General features: G+C 32.8%; 1 protein-coding gene across 1 annotated transcript; it reads right to left on the reverse strand.

Moving 5' to 3' along the window:
• Positions 1-2,160: 2,160 nt before the first annotated feature.
• Positions 2,161-5,176, reverse strand: LOC118054811 (eukaryotic translation initiation factor 4E-1). Its single transcript, XM_035066531.2, has 5 exons — positions 4,810-5,176; positions 4,165-4,330; positions 3,951-4,076; positions 2,565-2,630; positions 2,161-2,460 (listed from the first exon to the last, which is right to left on the reverse strand). The coding sequence occupies exons 1-5, from the start codon at positions 5,073-5,075 to the stop codon at positions 2,413-2,415; spliced, it is 672 nt and encodes a 223-aa protein (XP_034922422.1). The 5' UTR covers positions 5,076-5,176; the 3' UTR covers positions 2,161-2,412.
• Between the last annotated feature and the right edge of the window lie 13,306 nt (positions 5,177-18,482).

The raw sequence follows: 18,482 nt of genomic DNA on the forward strand, positions 1-18,482 counted from the left end.
TATATAATTTTTTTTTATAGTATCAAAAAATATCATGCCATTACATTGATATTCAATCTTTTACAGTAAAAATTAATTATATCATTTTAGAAAAAATTGAAACAATATGTACCAACTTTAGCATAAAAACAAATAATTTTTTCTCTCCTGTTCATGGGGCTTGGAAATGTATATTTTAGTCTAAAATTTAATTAATTTAACATTTTTATCCTTGAAATTTTAGAGGCAAGAAAGAAAAAAGGGAGGAAAGAAAATATGGTTTATTGGCCATATTTTGGCTACCAAAAAGACTAATCTTGCGTCAATAAATTCCTTTTGATGAGAAGGGTTTAATGAAGATAATGTTTTCCTTTAAATATATCACAAAAAAAATAATTGTAGGCTTTTAAAACAAGTGTAAAAATAATTGATTCAAATATTTTAAGCTTTTAATTGAAGTTTTCTTTCACAATCATAACAAATTTTGACTTAAAAATAATGTTTCTTGTAAAAAAAAATGCTTTTGTTAAAATAAAAAGAAATGCATGAATAAAAAAATTAGTGTTTTGATTAAAAATATATGTTTTTTCCTTTATAGTTCAACTCGTTTTAATTTTTTCCTGATATTTTTTTTGTAATTGCTTTTATTCAATGAAGCATGCTGCAAACTAAAAAGCTATTTTGTTGTGTTTTTAGTCTCTTCTTGTTACTTTTTTTTTTAAAGGAAATCAATAGAAGTTAAAATTATAGAGTAAATAAGACATATTTAACAAGGTTATTTAGTGTTTATAATAAGAATAACACATGGTAGAGGTAGAACAACAACAATCTCGTTTTCGTAGATCCATGAACAGACAAAAATCATGAGCAGAACCTATTGACAGTAAAAATGCAGGTTTTTATTAGTTATCATTAGGATTGTTCAAAAAAACCGACCAACCGATAAAAAATAACCGAAAAAACCGAACCGATAGAAAAAACTGATTAAAAAATAAAAAAAACCACCCGGTCTGGTTCAGTTCTAGTTTAAAAAAGCTTAAACTGATTGAATCGGACCAAACCGAACCAGTTTAAAAAAAAATATAAAAAGAACAATTCCTAACCCTAAATCAATTTCCCTCTTAACAGCCGTCAACCCCCCTCTCCCCCCCCTCCCTCCCTCTCCCCCTTCAGCCTTCCCCTTTTTCCCTTGCCTTTCCCCTTCCTCTTCCATGAACCCTAAATCACGTTCTCCCTTTCTAGCCACCAACCCCCCTCCTCCTCCAGCCTTCCCCTTTTCCCCTCCCCCTTCTCCCTCCCCTTTCTAGAACCCTAAATCACTTTCCCCCTTTCCAGCCGCCACCCCCCCTCAAGCCTTCCCCTTCCAGTTTCACAATCTAGATGCGAGGGAACCATTATTCAAGAAATCCATACAGTATAACTTATACTAGTTCCATCCTTGTGCGGGGCGGAAGTAAGCTTTAAGATTCTTTACATACCAAAAAAAAAAAGGCTTTGCTAAAGTCAATACGACATTCATTGCTTGCAAAAGAGCCAAAGACCCAAGAAAATTTATGGTCAATCAACTCTCTCGGGACCTCCCTTGCCCTTCCCCTTCTCACCCCCTATGTGGAAGGCTTTAATTGCTGGTTGTTTTTTCTGGTTGCTTTTCTTGAATTTCTAAGTGGTTGCTGTGATTAATAACTTAGATTGATATTTGATGTCAAATTTTTCCTTTAATTTAGCTCAATGATAAAGATGAGTCCGCTTTTTCTGGTTTTTATGCTAAAAAACCGACCCAAACCGAACAAAACCGGTTCAGTTTGAACCAGTTCTCAGTTCGGTTCGGGTTATATTAATAAGAAATACTCTTTTCCGGTTCGGTTGAATTTTTGAGTTAAAACCGGACCGAACTGGACCGTGAACACCCCTAGTTATCATTTAAGGTGTAACTGCTCTTGCTCTAAAACAGCACAAACATTTATATTCCATAACTTCTGTTTTACTCGTTGAACCTCGCAAAGTAGGTTGTGAGGAGTTCCCATTTTCATTTCATTTCATTTGCCATTACTCATCGGGCTTGTAGGCTAGCTTGGTGATGATTGTGCGTGCCACAGCAGAACCAGTTGTATTAGGTCAAACTTGGGATTAAAGTTCCTAACATGTTCACACACAAACCGGGCAGTTCATGCACGTTCACAATTTCCAAGATAACCAATCATTTCGGATTCAAAGACCAGAAAATCAACTCAAAACATAAAACAATAATAAAAAGAAAGAAGAAGGTGATGCTGGTGTTGTACAACTAAAATTATAGCAGACCAGGCAAACACAAAAAGTCAATCAAAAGTTCCAGAACCCTAATATGCATCTTAACTTCTATCATACCGAGTCCTGCATTACGAAGCATTTTCATCCGCCTAACATGCACCTTTCAAGCAAAGACTCTACAAGTCATACTGAGTAGCGATTCTTGGCATTTCTGTCTTTCTTCGCATCATCCTGAAACACAGTTCAAAACATAAACTCAATATCCTCCACCATGCAAAACAACTAAAAGCAGTTGGTATCTGACACTATACATGCATAAAAAGCAAAGTCCTTACATGGAATATGAACCCAATAGGCTCATTGTAATCGAGAAACTCCTTCCACTGTTTTCCAATGCTCACCTGCAAAATGACAGTTCATCAATTCACCCGGTCAGAAATCTTGAGGAGATTAATTGACTTTATCTTAATCCATAACCCTCCAAGTTCCATAGCTTTGAAAACAACTCATTCTGTTTCATCATTCAGCATGTGGTTTATTTCTCGAATAAATTCAAAGTTTTCCAGCACAGTAGCTGCTGCTATTTTTACAATCTGCTGCAGATGGCTGAATGAAGTAAAAAAGTTTAACGCCCTTACAAGCAATATGATAGATTTGAAATTGTTCAAAGATGACACAACTATTATGAGGCTCAACTTGTTCTATTCATTTGACAGCTGAATATGACAGGTCCAGGCCACATTCATCAAGTGGTGCCAGTTGTACATCCCCTTTGATTCTGACCTTGTTGATTCTGAACTTCGTTTGCAAAGAAATTGGACTTTTGACCGGTCAGGACTTTTTTATGCGCCTCTTTAATGCATGCAAATGAAAATCCATATGTAACCAAATGAAATGTGGAGATAACCATTTGGTGACTTATGGCCAACCTTCATTAAAAAGGTTATGTATGCAAGAGCCAATCACTACCTAGACTATAAGCAAACAAAATATGATGCTGGATCAGACCAATAAATGAGACCCAGCACCAACATGCTCTAACATGTAATAGCATCTAGGCCTTGTGATGCCCAAAATCTTTAGCACTACACACACCAATGAGCAAGTCATAGCTCTCACAATTGTTGGATTAATACGAGAGACACTTGATGCAAATTTATTTCCTAACTTGAAAGCACCAATATAGGGGGTTACAGATTTCGATTCCCATGCTTTTATCCCCAAGCCACTGACTAGTTCATGATGATAGACAGCTACAGCTGCATCTTAATGGAAATGTCATTATCAGGAAAAATATTCTAGAAGATGATGCTAAGTTTCCTCCTAAGCCAGTTTAGTTCTAGCTTCGATTTATTGTCATTAGTGCAGACCACAAAGAGATCACAAAGTTCCTAGTAACTGCCATATCCAAACAGAATTCTTCCTACATGTGATTTTGTTTCCTTTGTCTAATTGGAAACCAATGGGAGTGTACATGAAAAATAAGGAATACCATGCTCAAAAGTAATGGATGATGGTGCAACACTTATCCAAGGAGAAAGAAGCTAAGAAGTGACAATCTGTAACAGTATCCACAAGAATGAAAAAGTTGCCAGTTCTATACTATCTCCATGAAGAATGCAAATCATTGCAATTTACGATCCAAAGCAAACAATCCCATATATATATATATATATATATATATATATATATAATCCTCCTTTTCTTTTCGATAGCCCTACCTGAGCAGCTTCATTTGAAGCATTCTTAGTCCAGATAGCAATCTTTTCCTGCCTAGACCTCACATTGACCACTGCTCCACAAATTTCATCTCCATGATCAAACTGCTCTCCAATCATTGCCAACAACTAACAAAAAAAAAAAGTGTACAAACAAAATAAGCAGCAACATAAAACTGCAGTCAGATACTGCCATCTGAACAACATTGAAACATACCGTATTCAACCAAAAAGTATCAGATTTTCCTTTACTAAGAGTTACATTCCACTTCCCTCCATTAGCACAAATAGGGTCCTCCCATTTTGGCTCAATTTTATCTTTGAAGCAATGAAAGTCTGCTCCAACAGCCAGCTTGCTCGGGTGATGTATATTGTTGTAAACACTGAATGAACCACACATTATATATTGTCAACGCATTAATCAAAACTAATTTCCATTAAATCACTGAAGAAACTGATAGTATTCATTCACAAAAGAAAATAAAAAATCACAATTCAAGCTGCAAACTTTACCAAAGACGTAAGAAGCCAACAACAAAAGATAACAACTTTCTATAGCAACTTGAGTTTACTACAATTACACAGAAAAACATTTCATTAAAAAACCTTCACATTAATCACAAAGAAAACAATAACGACGTGCATAATTGAAGCAATCAACATTAAAATCATAAGACTGCAACTTTCTCTAAGTATACGTGAATTTCCAGATCTATTGCTTGCATCACCGATTTCTTACTTGTAAAACCCAAAAAAAAGAAGATAAATTATTCTTAAAAAAAAGCAAAGGCAATTTCCCATCAAAGATCAAGAAAACAAGGAAAAAAAAATGAAGAACCACACAAAGGAAAAAAGGCGCAACCTCCAAAACTCCTCAATAGTAGAAAAAGTGAAGATGGAGCGCAGGCTGCTACCCCAACTGGCTTGTTTGGCTTTGGCAGATGGATTATCGAACCAGAAAGTCCATTGATGTTCAAGGGGGTGTGGTTGGTATGGTAACGAAACTGATTTCTTGAACGATGAGTCGTCATCTCCTCCTGCAACGATCTCTCCTTCTTCTAGATCGTCTTCGGTGTTAGGGTTTGGAGTTTTTTCTGTTGCTAATTTTTGTGGGTCTTCAACATCCATAGTTATTTTGTTTTTGTTCCTTCAAGTTCTAGGTTAGGTTATTATACGAAGAGAAATGGAAGTTAATATACGCGGACTGATAACACACAACACTAACGCCTGAAAATTTTATATGGACTAATTAGTGAGACATTATTTACATAAAAAAAAAATTATATATATAAAAAGAAGAGAGATAAATATATTTTTACGTAGATTGTTTTTTTCTTATTTATATTTATCTTTTTATCAAATTACCATGGAATTTCTCTAGAAAAACACATGCTGTTTATTTCTTTCCCTTTTTTTGTATGATAAATTAAATTGCATCTTTTGATTTTATTTGTAACCAATATTAACTTTATTTCTTTTTTAAAAAAATTTTATTTAAAATAATATATAAAAGATATTATTATTATTATTATATTTTGGACTCCATAAATTGTTAATTCCAATAAATAAAACAATTTATGGAAAAAGTCACCCTTAGCTTATTTTCCAATTCTTTTTTATACTACTCACACTTTTATTAAATATTTTTTTAAGAAAATTTCTAAAAAATAATTATGACTTTTAAAAAAAATTTAAATTATTTTTTTAAAGTATATTGAATTTTATTATATGTGAACATTTCAACTCAAATACTAAAAAGTGATTTTTAAAAAAAATTATGTTTCACAATCAAAGCTTGACTCGTTAAATTAATAGAAAAAAAAATAAAATAGCTAATTATAGAGGGTTATATTGCAATTTTCCAAGATAAATTTAATATAATAACCGACCAAATTAATAGTTTTTTTTTTTTTGCATGGCGATAGTTTCACATTAATTTTTTTTAGATATTTTTTTTAATGATTTTAACACATTGATATTAATAATAATTTATTAAAAAAAAATATAATTTTAATATATTATCACAATACCAAAATTAATGTTTACAATCTCCATAATTCATTCATATATCTATCAATTAATGTATCTATAAAACAATCTATATCTATACAAAATATGAAAATGCTAATTAGCAATATAGTTAGACATGAATGAATTGATTTGCAAACAAACTTTTATACATATTTTGTATTAATAGGCTCACTATCAAACTATCCAACTTCTATATCTATATGTATCAATCTATCTATATATCTATCCAGGATGCAATTTAAATTATATTCTATATTTATGACATATAGATTGCTTATATATTAATGTCATAATCCAAGTTTTTACCTCTAATTCCAAAACATTTTCCAAACAAAGCAAAAGATTAAAAAAAGATGTTTTCTATACATGTAGGTTGTTCACATGCTTTTTTTTTATTTTTTATTTTTTTGTAATTTTCAATTAATTGTTTTCTTATTGATGTCTTTTTTGAAAAAAATCAAATTCATAAAAATATGTTTTTAATATATTCGCTTTAATTTCATATTTCTCAATTACTTTTCTTATCAAATTGATGTTAAGCATCAATTTTTTTTTGAAAAAACCAAAATATATAACACAAAATACATAGAAAATTCAAATTAGAGGGAAAAATGGACAAGGATCTAAAGTGCAAAACAAGAAAAATAAGAATCAAGATAAAATGAAGTTACTTGGGGACCAAGTAATTAAGAAAGGAAAATGACGAAAATCAAGTGGGATAAAGTGTAAAACAAGAGAAATGAAGGGCAAAAATAAAATTTAGTTAGCCGGGAACCAAGTAACTCTAAAAAAGATGATAAATTTGCGGGCTATAAATAGATAAGTGAATGGAAGAGAATTGGAGCCACCACACAAAAATCCTAACCTTATCTCTCCTATATAAAATCCCTAACCTTATCTCTTCCATAAAAAAACCCTCTATGAACTAGGCATGATTCCTAGCATTATTGATTTAGTATTTCTATACTGTGATAATAACAAAGCTATTGCATAAGCTAAGGAGTCAAGGTATTAGTAATCTGAACACGTGCTTAAACTATTCCATTTGATTAAAGAATAATATATAAAAAAAGATGTCAAGATAAAGTAAATATCCATTGAAGATAATCTTATATATTCTTTTACTAAGCTATTATCATAACAAAAGCATTATTTTCATATGGTGTGATATGGTATTCATGAGGAACTGATTTTATTGCAAGTGAGAGATTGTTAGTTTATATGTCATGTACTCAATCAATTGGTTACATATGATATTTACTATTTTTTTTTCATGTAAAAATATTATCATTGTCATAACCCAATTCTGGGTTATTCCCCAAAAATCAATCTGTTTTTTTCAAAATAAAAAAATCAAAAAATAAAATAAAGGCTGGCAACGTGGAGAAAGTATGCCGGGAAATCAAATTGCAATTTTTGGAGGAGATTTAAGACCTATTGGCGCCCCATTGTGCCCAAAATTGGAGAAAAATGTAAATTCAAGGTCAAATTAAATGATTATCGGACGAATTTGCATAAAAATTAAATCCAAGGACATAATTAAATTTTTAATAAGCCAATTCGATTTAATCATGGGCCAAATTGAATTTTAATTATGTTTGAGAATTAATTTTATTCAATTAAAGGATTTAATTAAGTGCAGGGACTTAATTATACTTTAAATGGGTCAAATTAATTTTATTTGGGGCTTAATTAGTGAAAACATTAAGCCTAAGGACATAATTAAATTTTTAATAAGTCAATTTGATTTAATCATGGGCCAAATTGAATTTTAATTATGTTTAAGAATTAATTTGGGTCCAATTGAAGGATTTAATTAAGTGCAAGGACTTAATTATACTTTAAATGGGTCAAATTAATTTTATTTGGGGCTTAATTGGTGAAAAATTAAGTTTGGGAGCTTAATTTGGGCTTATTTGAGAAGATTGGAATTTTAAGAGACCAAATTTAATTTTTACCAAGTTAATTGATTGAAATCAAGGGTCAAATTGCAAGAAAATTGAAGTTTTGGGGTCAATTAGGGGTTAAATTGACAAAATCCAAAGCTAAGGATCAATTTGCAAAAGGCGCCAAACTATGGGGTCAAATTGAAAGCTGGAGGACTAAACTAAAAATCGCCAAAAATCCCTAATTTTTTATCCAAAACGGCGCCGTTTTTGTGTTTCAAAAAAAAAAAAAAAGAGGGGGAAGGGACCAGGCGACGCGTCGCCTGGTTACTGTTCATCTTCTTCCTCGCAATGCTGCCCAAGTGGCTGCTTTCCAGGCGCATTTTCGGACTCATGTGGCCCCCAAATCCGACAACGCATGCACCAACATGTCCACCTGAAACCCCTTTATCCTGTGGAATGGTCCGGTCGGGTCGACAATCTTGGAAACGGCTCCGTTTATTGGCCAAAATGGCACCCTCGAGCAGTCTGCAGCCTTGTATTGCCAAATTTGGCAGTTCGAGGTGCACACTTTGAACCAACGGCTTGGATTCCTCGAGTCGAATCAAGGGCTGAGATTTTTTCCTCATTGAACACAATATTACCCTCTTTCCATCCCTATAAATAGGAGCCAATTTCATGCTCGGAAGGAGGAGAAAACTGAACTAAAAGTTGGCCGAAAATCAGATTTTCCTGCCTGGTTTTCCTGCAACCAGTCCTCTCTTTCTTTTTCCTCTCCGCCGTGGCCTCTAGCTGCCACCATTGATCTCGCCACCATCCTTCCCCTGAAACACCACATCCCTTCCATCACCCAGCAACCTCACTGAAGCCAGCAACAACTCTCTCTCCCCCTCTCTTCCCGGCAAAACTTTTTTTCTCTCCACCACCGCGACCCCAGCAGTAGCAGCCGCAACAACCACCTCGAACCGAAGCTTCTGCCTTTCCCCAAAGATAGCCAGGACAGTAGCTCTCTCTTCAGCCGCTCCAACAGTTGCAACCGTTGAGCTTCCCTTCTCCTTTGCAATCGTCTTCTTCTTCCAGCTGCAACCGCAGCTCACCACCGGTCTCACCACCTCCAGTTGTATCGTCCGCCACCAGTCAGGCCGCCAGTTCCTTCTGCACCAGGTGAGTCGCCCTCCTCTCTTCTTCTTCCTTTTCTGCTTCTCTTCGTGATACACGTGAACAATGCAACGTGAATTTTAATTCACGTTGCACCGTTCCTGCAGCTTAGTCACTAGGCTGCCCAGTGACTAAGCTGCATGAACGGTTGCAACGTGAATTAAAATTCACGTTGCATTGTTCCCAGTGACTAAGCTGCTATGTACCTTGGCCCAGCCCGTCCCTAAAATGCAAAATATGTTGGGCCGTGTCCGGCCCCAATCGTTTTTGGGCCTATGATCAATACATTTGTTTTTGGGCCTATCTTGGGCCTAGCCCACATGCTTTAATGTATTTAATTACTTAATGCATAGTTAAAAATAAAAATAAAATAAACGAAAATTTTTCCAAAAAAATATCAAAAATCCTTTCAAAAAATTTGTAATTTTCTCAAATATTTTTCAACTAATTTTGCTTAATATTGGGTTGTATACTTACATTGTAAGATACAAGTCCGGTATTAAAATATCCGGTTTTTTTGAAATATTATAAAAGAAAAGAAAAAATTTCAAAAAGAAAAAATATTTTATCGCATACGACCAAGTCCTAAAAATTTTCCAAGCATGTGTTTTTTTCAAAAAAAAATTGCATCTTTCTCATGTTTTGAAAATCCGAAAAACTGGATATCATAACTAGTTTATGATTATCCATTAGGGCTTGGCCAAAATATCAAAAACCTTTTTTCCAATCTTTTTTTTCTAGGATCCAGATTTAGACCTTAATATTTGAAAGGTGTAAAATTACATGATAAAGTACACCCTCAAATATTAAAGATACAAGGTGTAAATAAATGTCATTCAGACTTTAGAATGGTTAGGATTTAATCCAATAAGGTAGAGACTTTCTCATGAAGATAGATCTACCTTGGACCTTAGAAAGACCAACGAATAGAAACTCGACCTAGAAAAACAATCAAACAACAATGCAGCTTACCTTAGGTAGGGTGCACTGGGGGTGATGCGTCTTCCCCTTGCACAACCAGTCCCTTACTCAGACTCTCGCAGACCATAGGTTCCTAGTGACCGTATTACTAGGTGGCGACTCCAACGAACCAAGCAAAACACAAATAATAAAAAAATCGCCAGCCGATGCCGCACGGGGTTTTCCGACATGCGACAATCATTATCATTATTATTATTAAAAGCATCCTTTAACTTTAATATTTATTGATGTTTGATTAATGAGTCTATTATAAATATAAGTTTTTGAGACAAAAATATTTTGCAAAAACAATTATAAAGTTGTTATAATTATGAGATTTTTGTTGTATCAAAGCATTGCTCTTAAATATTTCTGGTCTATGGTCTGTTAAGTTTGAACATTAATTAGAGTCATTGAAAATAAAGAGTACCTTCACTCATATATATTTTTCTTCAATTGATTTATATGCTATATGCTTAATGTCGCGGCACATACAACATCGAAGACGACGGGTCTGCCTCCTGAGATGTGTGAGTTAAAAAAAGGGTTTGAGGATAATCATAAAATTATGATTATGAGTTCAGGAGTCACCATCTAGTATTATGGTTACTAGAAAATCTATAGTATGTAAGAGACCAGGTAAAGGGCTAATTGTGCAATGGAAACATACATCACCCCTAATGCACCATATCTAAGATAAGATGCATTATTGTTTGATTGTTATTCTAAGTCGTGTTCTTGTCCGTTGATCTTTTCTAAGGTTTAAGGTAGATCTCCTTTTATGAAGAAGTCTTTACCTCATTCAGTTTAAATCTTAATGAAGATATTCTAAGTCGTGTTCTTGTTTTTTTTTTGATGAAGATATGCTTGGAAAAATTCTAGGATTTGGCCACATACATGAAAAAAAACTTTTTTAAATGGAGTTTTTTTTTTTGAAGTTTCGGAGGAAACCGTGTATTTTTAATACTAGGCCTATAACAATGTAAGTCTACAACCCATATTATGCAAAAGTATTGGAAAAACATGTGAAGGGACCCATTAATATTTTTAAAATGCCCTTTTGAAAATTTGTTTATATATTTCTTTTAATATTTTAATATTATTTATTTATTAAATGGGCTGGACCTAATCGGGTTGGGCTAACAAGTGGCCCAACAGATCTGGCCTCCTTTTTTTTTTTTTTTTTTTTTAAATGTGTTGGACCCGGCTAAACATTAAGGCTGGGCTGAAATGGGTTTAGCCTAGTTAGTTTGGGTCAACTAATGGCCCAACAAGGTTTTTTTTTGTTAGTCTGGGATAGGATGGACTAGAATGGGTCGAGCCCACGACCCATATGATTGTTGGCTCGACTCAGCAACCATGTTAATTAATCTTCCATTTGCATGTAAAACAAGTTCTCATTTTGCATGCATATAGCTACAATTTAAAGAGGAAGATGAACATTACCTGGCACAGGTTGTGGCTAGCTAGCAGTGTTGAGAAGATCGACATGTGGTTTGTTGTGGCAAGAACGGTGGAGACATGGTGGAGAAAGTGGGAGAAAGTTAGCAATGAGAGAAAAAAAAGAAAGAAAAGAAACAGGGGGGATGATAGGTTTTTTATTTTTTTTTTTAGACTTTGGCTTATAATTTCTTTCCTCCAAGGCATGGAATCCACACATATTTATAAGGGAAGATAGACATTTTATCTTTATTGGTGCCAAATATTGGCCCTTGATTCAAACTATAAGGATCTCAATCGTTGATTCAAAGTTACTATCATTAACTGTCAGATTTTGATAACTTAAGGCTATCTGAGTTGGTCATTTTGGGGTTACGGCGAGGCCGTTGTGGTGTCAATTGGCTAGAAAGAACCATACCGAGGTATGTCAAGTGTCAGGCCATTATGATGGTGTATAGTTTGTCTAGTTTGGTTGAGAGATGAAGCATTAAGTGCTCTGAAAAAGTGGTCGCTCAAGAAGCTTTCAGGTGAAAAAAAAAAATGATGAAGAAGATGAGGAGTAGCTAGACGACATGTCATCAGGTTTTTTTTTTTTTTTTTTTTTTTTTTTTTTTTTTTCTGTTTAGGTAAAAAATGGTGTTGTTTTGGTCAAAATGCGTCGTTTCATTTAACTTGACCTTGAATCAGTATTGTCTCTCTAGTTTTGGGCACAACAGGGTTCAATCAGGCTTCCAACTTTGTCTAAAATTGCAGTTTGATTTTATGCATATTTGAAATCCTTCCTCAACTAGCTTTTTCCTTATAGCTGGTCTCCTTGCTATTATTATTATTTTTTATTTTTATTTTAAAAAGGAAAAAGGGTTAATTTAGGGGAATAGCCTAGAAATGGGTTTTGACATTTAACATAGGGAAGTCAAACTTTATAAATTCTTTTTTATTATGAACTGATACATAATGTGTTGTTTTTTTTTCTATGAAAGGAAATATTTTTTCTCATAAGTTGACGTATAAATGATATATAAAACTAATATGTAGGTGCTTGTTAGATGACATGTACACTGAATTGATTCGTATGAAAATCTCATATAGAGAGATCACTTGTGTTTATGGAAAAGCTCACATAATAGTTGTGTAAGTGATTCTTAGATTTGAGATTACTAAGTTGTCTTATATAGAAAATATTATGCTTTGATTTTAACTATATATTGTGCTAATAAAACGTAATAAATAAGAAGATATAAGATATAATATAAAACTATATGCAAGTATTTGAGTGATCAAGAGAGGATTCTTCACCATAAATACATTAGAAAAAATGTTTCATATGTTCTTAAATAGTATTATTCGTGAAATTCTTGTGTAAGGTGGATTTAGATTTAAAAAGATTTTAAAATCTTATTCATAAAATCAATGACTATAGTGTTAAGAATAAACATTATTTGATAGAGCATACAAACTCCATATTATAATGTCTAAACAGAAATATTTTTGATGAAATGATAATAATTATACTGACAAACTAGTCACTCAAAAGTTAAGTTAAATCACATATGACTTTTCTAATATTTAAGAGATGATAATATGTTATTAGACATTGTACTTGATCTTAAAATATAAATCAATCAATTTATTAAATTGACAATAAAACAAACTCTTTAATTTATTTAATCCTATTTTATTTAAGATTGTGATTTATATTTTGACCAGATTATTAGAGAACCCAATGGATCAGACATATTAAAAGATGATTGATTAAATGTGACTTGATTGTAAATAAGTTTTAGAAATTGAGAACTAAAATGTAATTAGTACAAGAGATTAAAATTCTAGACCTGAAAAAATTAAATAGAGACTTGATTAAGTAAATTTCTAACATTATTCTAAAATAATATATGTGATAGTTTTTTAGGTGGAAAAGTGATATTTTTTCATTTATAGGGTTATCAGGTTTTCTTATAATAGACTATTATGCCTTATATTTTTTGAAGATGATATTATGTGGTTAGATAGAAAGCTATCATATAGAATATTCGATATAAAAACACTTAAAACACAAAAAGAAAGAGCTAAATTGATTTTAGGATATTTCTTAGTTGTGGTTTATGTGGATTACAATTAGAGGCTGAACATTTTAATGACTTGTAGTTTGCTACAATCTAACCTAGAAGAAGTTGATCAAACCTTAAAAAAAGATCTAATCTTCAAGTAATCTTAATAAAAATCATAAACGACCTTAGATTATGTAATGAGATCCTTGAACTTCTGAAAAAAAAAATTAAATTATCATTTTTACTAAATCTAAGAATGTTGAGAAACCCAACATATTAATGGTACACATACTAGATGGTGGTACACATAGTAGATGGATGATATATATTTAGAATTTCAAAAGACACCAATTATTAGCTTTCTTTCATGCATTTATGTGCTAGCCTCTAGGTTTTTAGTATATACTCTATCTTAATAAGGCTTCTAGGGAGATAAAATGATAAGATTGTTAAAGGAATAATAAACAATGATCAAGTGACATATATGAAAAGATTTGTAAGGATCACTTTGAATGAATGCAAAAGAGATAAAGGAATGCATAAGGGAAACACACACCACCCCTGAATGTTAAATGAGGCATGGTATACCTCGTAATGGGTAAAGTGTTTATGCTAGCCACACCATAAAAACTTCGAGGGAAACTGATATGCCTAAGGTCTACACCTCCAATGACATGACCCATATCTTAAAACTTGAGATAAGTCCTACAAGAAACATAAGTATAAAGCCATGATGGGTCATAAAATTCATTTAGGAATTCCAAAGCCTCTAAAAATCCTAATAACTCAACAAGTCCACGACACTTATCATCAAGCTAGACTTGAGGAGTCATTGAAGCTTAATAAGAAAACACCCCTAGATAAAAAACACATTGAGATCCTGTACAAGCCCAACCTCGAACTTGACAACTACACCTTAAAGCCAATTACTACTTGATTGGTACTTAAAAGTGCATATTTATCAAGGTTTTATATCATCATTTTGCACTTAAAGTATCAATAACTACTTAACTAAAGCATGTTTTATAATAACAAGTCTAATACTATAAAATGCCCTAATATATGGTAAATGTTCATTTTAAATACAGGCCTATCACATAAATCAAAGGATTGATTGATGAATTCAACTACTGAAATTTGTGAAGATAAAGAGAGGGTGAAGCTTAGAAAAGAGATGTTGGTGTAGTCCAAACTGGAACACTGTTCGGTAATTGGGTCATATCTCGAGTTCTAGATGTCCAAATGACCTCAAATGTTTACACAGATTCAATAAGACATAGGCCTACAACGTTCATGTTTTCATCAATATCTAAGAAGGCCATTTTCAAGTCCAAATTATAGCAACAACGGAGAAGTCCGAATCTGCCCTGCAGCCCAAACACTGTTCAGTGTTTGGCCCATATCTGGAGTTCTAGAAGTCCAAATGACCTCCATGTTTTTTTTTTTTTTTTTTTTCTGGAAAGCTGAGTCAATTTCCTACAACTTTCATGTTTTCCAGTGGACCCAGTTCTGATGGTAGCATTTTTGTTTTATTCAGACAAGAAGATAAGGATTTTCACCAAGTCACCCACTCAACAATTAGTCATCAAATCAATAATTCTGAATTTTGGCCTATAAAAGGAGGCATTTGCCATGTATTTAGGGGCTTGGTTGTTCAGATCAAGTTCATGCTCTTTATTTCTCTCTTTATATTTTTTTTGTAATTCTTAAGTTTTGCTTTCATTAATATCTTGTTTATGTTTTTCATTTCCTTTCCTTTCCTTAGTTAACTTGTATCTTATTTATGTTCTTGTTTTATTTATTTATGTTTCTCTTCTTCATTATGTTTAGCTAAGTTTATTATGTCAAGGTGAAAAGGTAACACTAATGGTGTAAGAATAAGTGTGGTGTAAACTCAACATGGACCTTAATGTTTAATATTAACATGTCTTATCTTTTTATCTTACTAATTCTTAATACCTTTCTTGTTAAATGGTTAATCTAGATTTGTGTTGTATAACACTTGGTACAACAAATGCTTGACACTCTCATAGCTCAACCGTATGGTATTACCTACACCTGAACTATGAAAGGAACTTGATTTGTTGTCAACATAAGTTAGCATCATGAATTCCTGATAATATTTAAAAGTTTGGTGTTATATAAATAAGATAATTAATATGATCATGTTAACAATTTATAATGAGTTATTAATGACAAATCATCCGATTGGAACCTCCTTTGTGTGTGGTTTCCAGTTGAATAATAAGAGTTTATACTATACTTGTTTGAAATACCATTGGTGGATCCTCTAACCTTGATATATTTTTTTTTATCATTGTTTAATTTTTACATTAATCTTCCATCTCAAAGTTCTCATTAATTTCTTCCTCATCTTCTTTTTATTACTACTACTACTACTACTACTACTACTACTACTACTACTACTACTATTATTATTATTATTATTATTATTATTATTATTATTTACATTCTGTTTATATTATATAATATATCTCTTTGATCTTTTCATAAACTTAGTATATAGGCTGGAAACCTGTGACCTGATCTTTTAGATCATTCTCAGGTATAACAACGCCACGTACTGAGTATTATTATTATTATTATTATTATTATTATTATTATTATTATTATTACTACTACTACTATTATTGTTGTTGTTGTTGTCTTGTTATTTATAATTTATACAATTAACCTCTTTGTGGTTTGACCCCGGTCTTGCCGGATTATTTATTACTTCGACACTTCTGCACTTGGGAAAAGACATCAATTTTTTGGTCGTGTCAAGTTTTTGGCGCCGTTGCCGGGGAGGTAAATTCTTGTACAAATTATAGTATTTATTTTATTTTCGCTTTTCACTTTTCTTGTATCTAACTTTGTTTCTTTTGTTTTGTTTCGTTTTCTTTTGTTTTCTTCTTCCTTTTATTTTCTTTCTACACGTGCATGAGTGTTTGGTCACGTATATTAAGTGGTAGAATTTGTAGGGTATCCTCATCATTTTCAGAAAATATGGCCGAAGAAGATAACCAGTCACTTCATAATGAGAATAATGAGAATAACCGTGTTAGGACACTTAGAGACCACATGAATCCCACAAGAACAAGTGCACCCTCATGCATAGTTTTTCCTCCTGATGCATCCCATTTTAATTTTAAGCCAGACATTATTCAACTTTTACCTTCTTTTCATGGCTTAGATCTAGAAAATCCATACTTGCATTTGAGAGAATTTGAAGAAGTTTGTAACACATATAATGACTTAAATTGTAGTATGAATACCATTAGATTAAAGCTTTTACCTTTTTCACTAAAAGATAAAGCTAAAACATGACTACAAAATCCTAGGTCAGGATCCATTCGTGCTTGGGATGAAATGCAACAACAATTTTTAAAGAAGTTTTTTCCATCTCACATAACCAACTCTTTCAAAAGACAAATCACCACTTTCACTCAAAAACCAGGTGAAACATTTTACCAATGTTGGGATAGGTATCGAGACTTGCTTAATACTTGCCCTCATCATGGTTTTGAAACATGGAGATTGGTTTCATAATTTTATGAAGGGTTAACACCTAAAGATAGGCAAATGGTTGAATTGATGTGCAATGGAACTTTTGAAGATAAATACCTTAATGAAGCAATGGAATACTTAGACTTGCTAGCTGAAAATGCATAAAATTGGGACATTATGGGCACTTATGAGGCACCAAGTAAAACTCAACCTCATACATCTAGTGGAGGTATGCACAACCTTAGGGAAGATCATGACCTCCAAGCTAAGTTTGCATCTTTAGCTAAAAAAGTCTAAGCACTTGAATTGAAAAAGAGTGGTCAATTGAAATCTGTTCAAGACATTGTGTGTCAAATCTGTGAAACCAATGAACACTTAACAAATGATTGTCTAACTTTGCCTTCTTTTAAGGAATGCCTCCATGAACAAGCCCATGCTTTAAACAGTTTCCAAAGGCCCAATCATAACCCATACTTGCAAACATACAATCCTGGTTGGAGAAATCACCCAAATTTCAGTTGGAAGAGTGATAACAATAATGCACAAACTTCACAACCACCGTTTCAAGCACACCATAATTTCCAAAATTCTCATGGATATGCACCTCCTTATGCTCCACCTCCTAGAAGAAATCTTGAGGAAACATTGCATGCATTCATTGAAAAACAAGAGGCAATCAACACTCAACTTGCTCAAGGCATGATATATTTTAAAGATGCTCTTGCAAAGTTAACATATGCTCTCAGTTTTTAAGAGAAAGGTAAGTTTCCATCTCAACCACAACAAAATCCAAAGGGGCAATACAATGCAAATGCAAGTAGTTCTGGAAGCCAACACATGGATCAAGTCAAATCAGTCATCACTCTTCGCAGTGGTAAGGTTATTGAAAAACCCATTCTTAAACCTTGTGAGAAAGATGATGAGTCAATCTCTAAGGGCAAGGAAGGGGTTGAATCTGAACATTGTGAAGAAAAGACTGATTCTCCGCCAGCACTTCCATTTCCTCATGCCATGACCAAACAAAGGAAAGTCAATCACAATTCTAAAATCTTTGAAACTTTCAAATAGGTAAGGATCAATATACCTTTGTTGGATGCTATTAAATAGGTACCTTCCTATGCTAAATTTTTGAAAGATCTATGCACCGTGAAGAGAAAACTGAATGTAAAAAAGAAAGCCTTTTTAGCCAAACAAGTAAGTGCCATTCTTCAAAACAATAATGCTTTGAAATATAAAGACCCTGGTTGTCCTACAATTTCTTTCTTTATTGGAGAACATAAAATTAAAAGAGCCTTACTTGATCTTGGAGCTAGTGTGAATTTACTTCCATATTAAGTTTTTCAAAGTCTCAATCTAGGTGAGTTAAAACCAACTTCTGTAACTCTTTTACTTGCTGATAGATCTGTAAAAGTTCCTAGAGGAATAGTTGAGGATGTGTTAGTACAAGTTGATAAATTCATTTACCTTGTATATTTTATTATCTTGGATACACAACCTGTTGA

This window comes from Populus alba, chromosome 11 (assembly GCF_005239225.2).
Source record: "Populus alba chromosome 11, ASM523922v2, whole genome shotgun sequence".
Classification (NCBI taxonomy): Eukaryota; Viridiplantae; Streptophyta; class Magnoliopsida; order Malpighiales; family Salicaceae; genus Populus; species Populus alba.

Bases quoted from the DNA above. Each gene is read 5' to 3' on its own strand.
- LOC118054811 (XM_035066531.2), bottom strand. From the start codon at position 5,075: ATGGATGTTGAAGACCCACAAAAATTAGCAACAGAAAAAACTCCAAAC. The intron at 2,631-3,950 runs GTAGGGCTATCG...GTCATTTTGCAG, and splicing joins CTTCAAATGAAGCTGCTCAG to GTGAGCATTGGAAAACAGTG. The intron at 2,461-2,564 runs GTAAGGACTTTG...ACTGTGTTTCAG, and splicing joins CTATTGGGTTCATATTCCAT to GATGATGCGAAGAAAGACAG.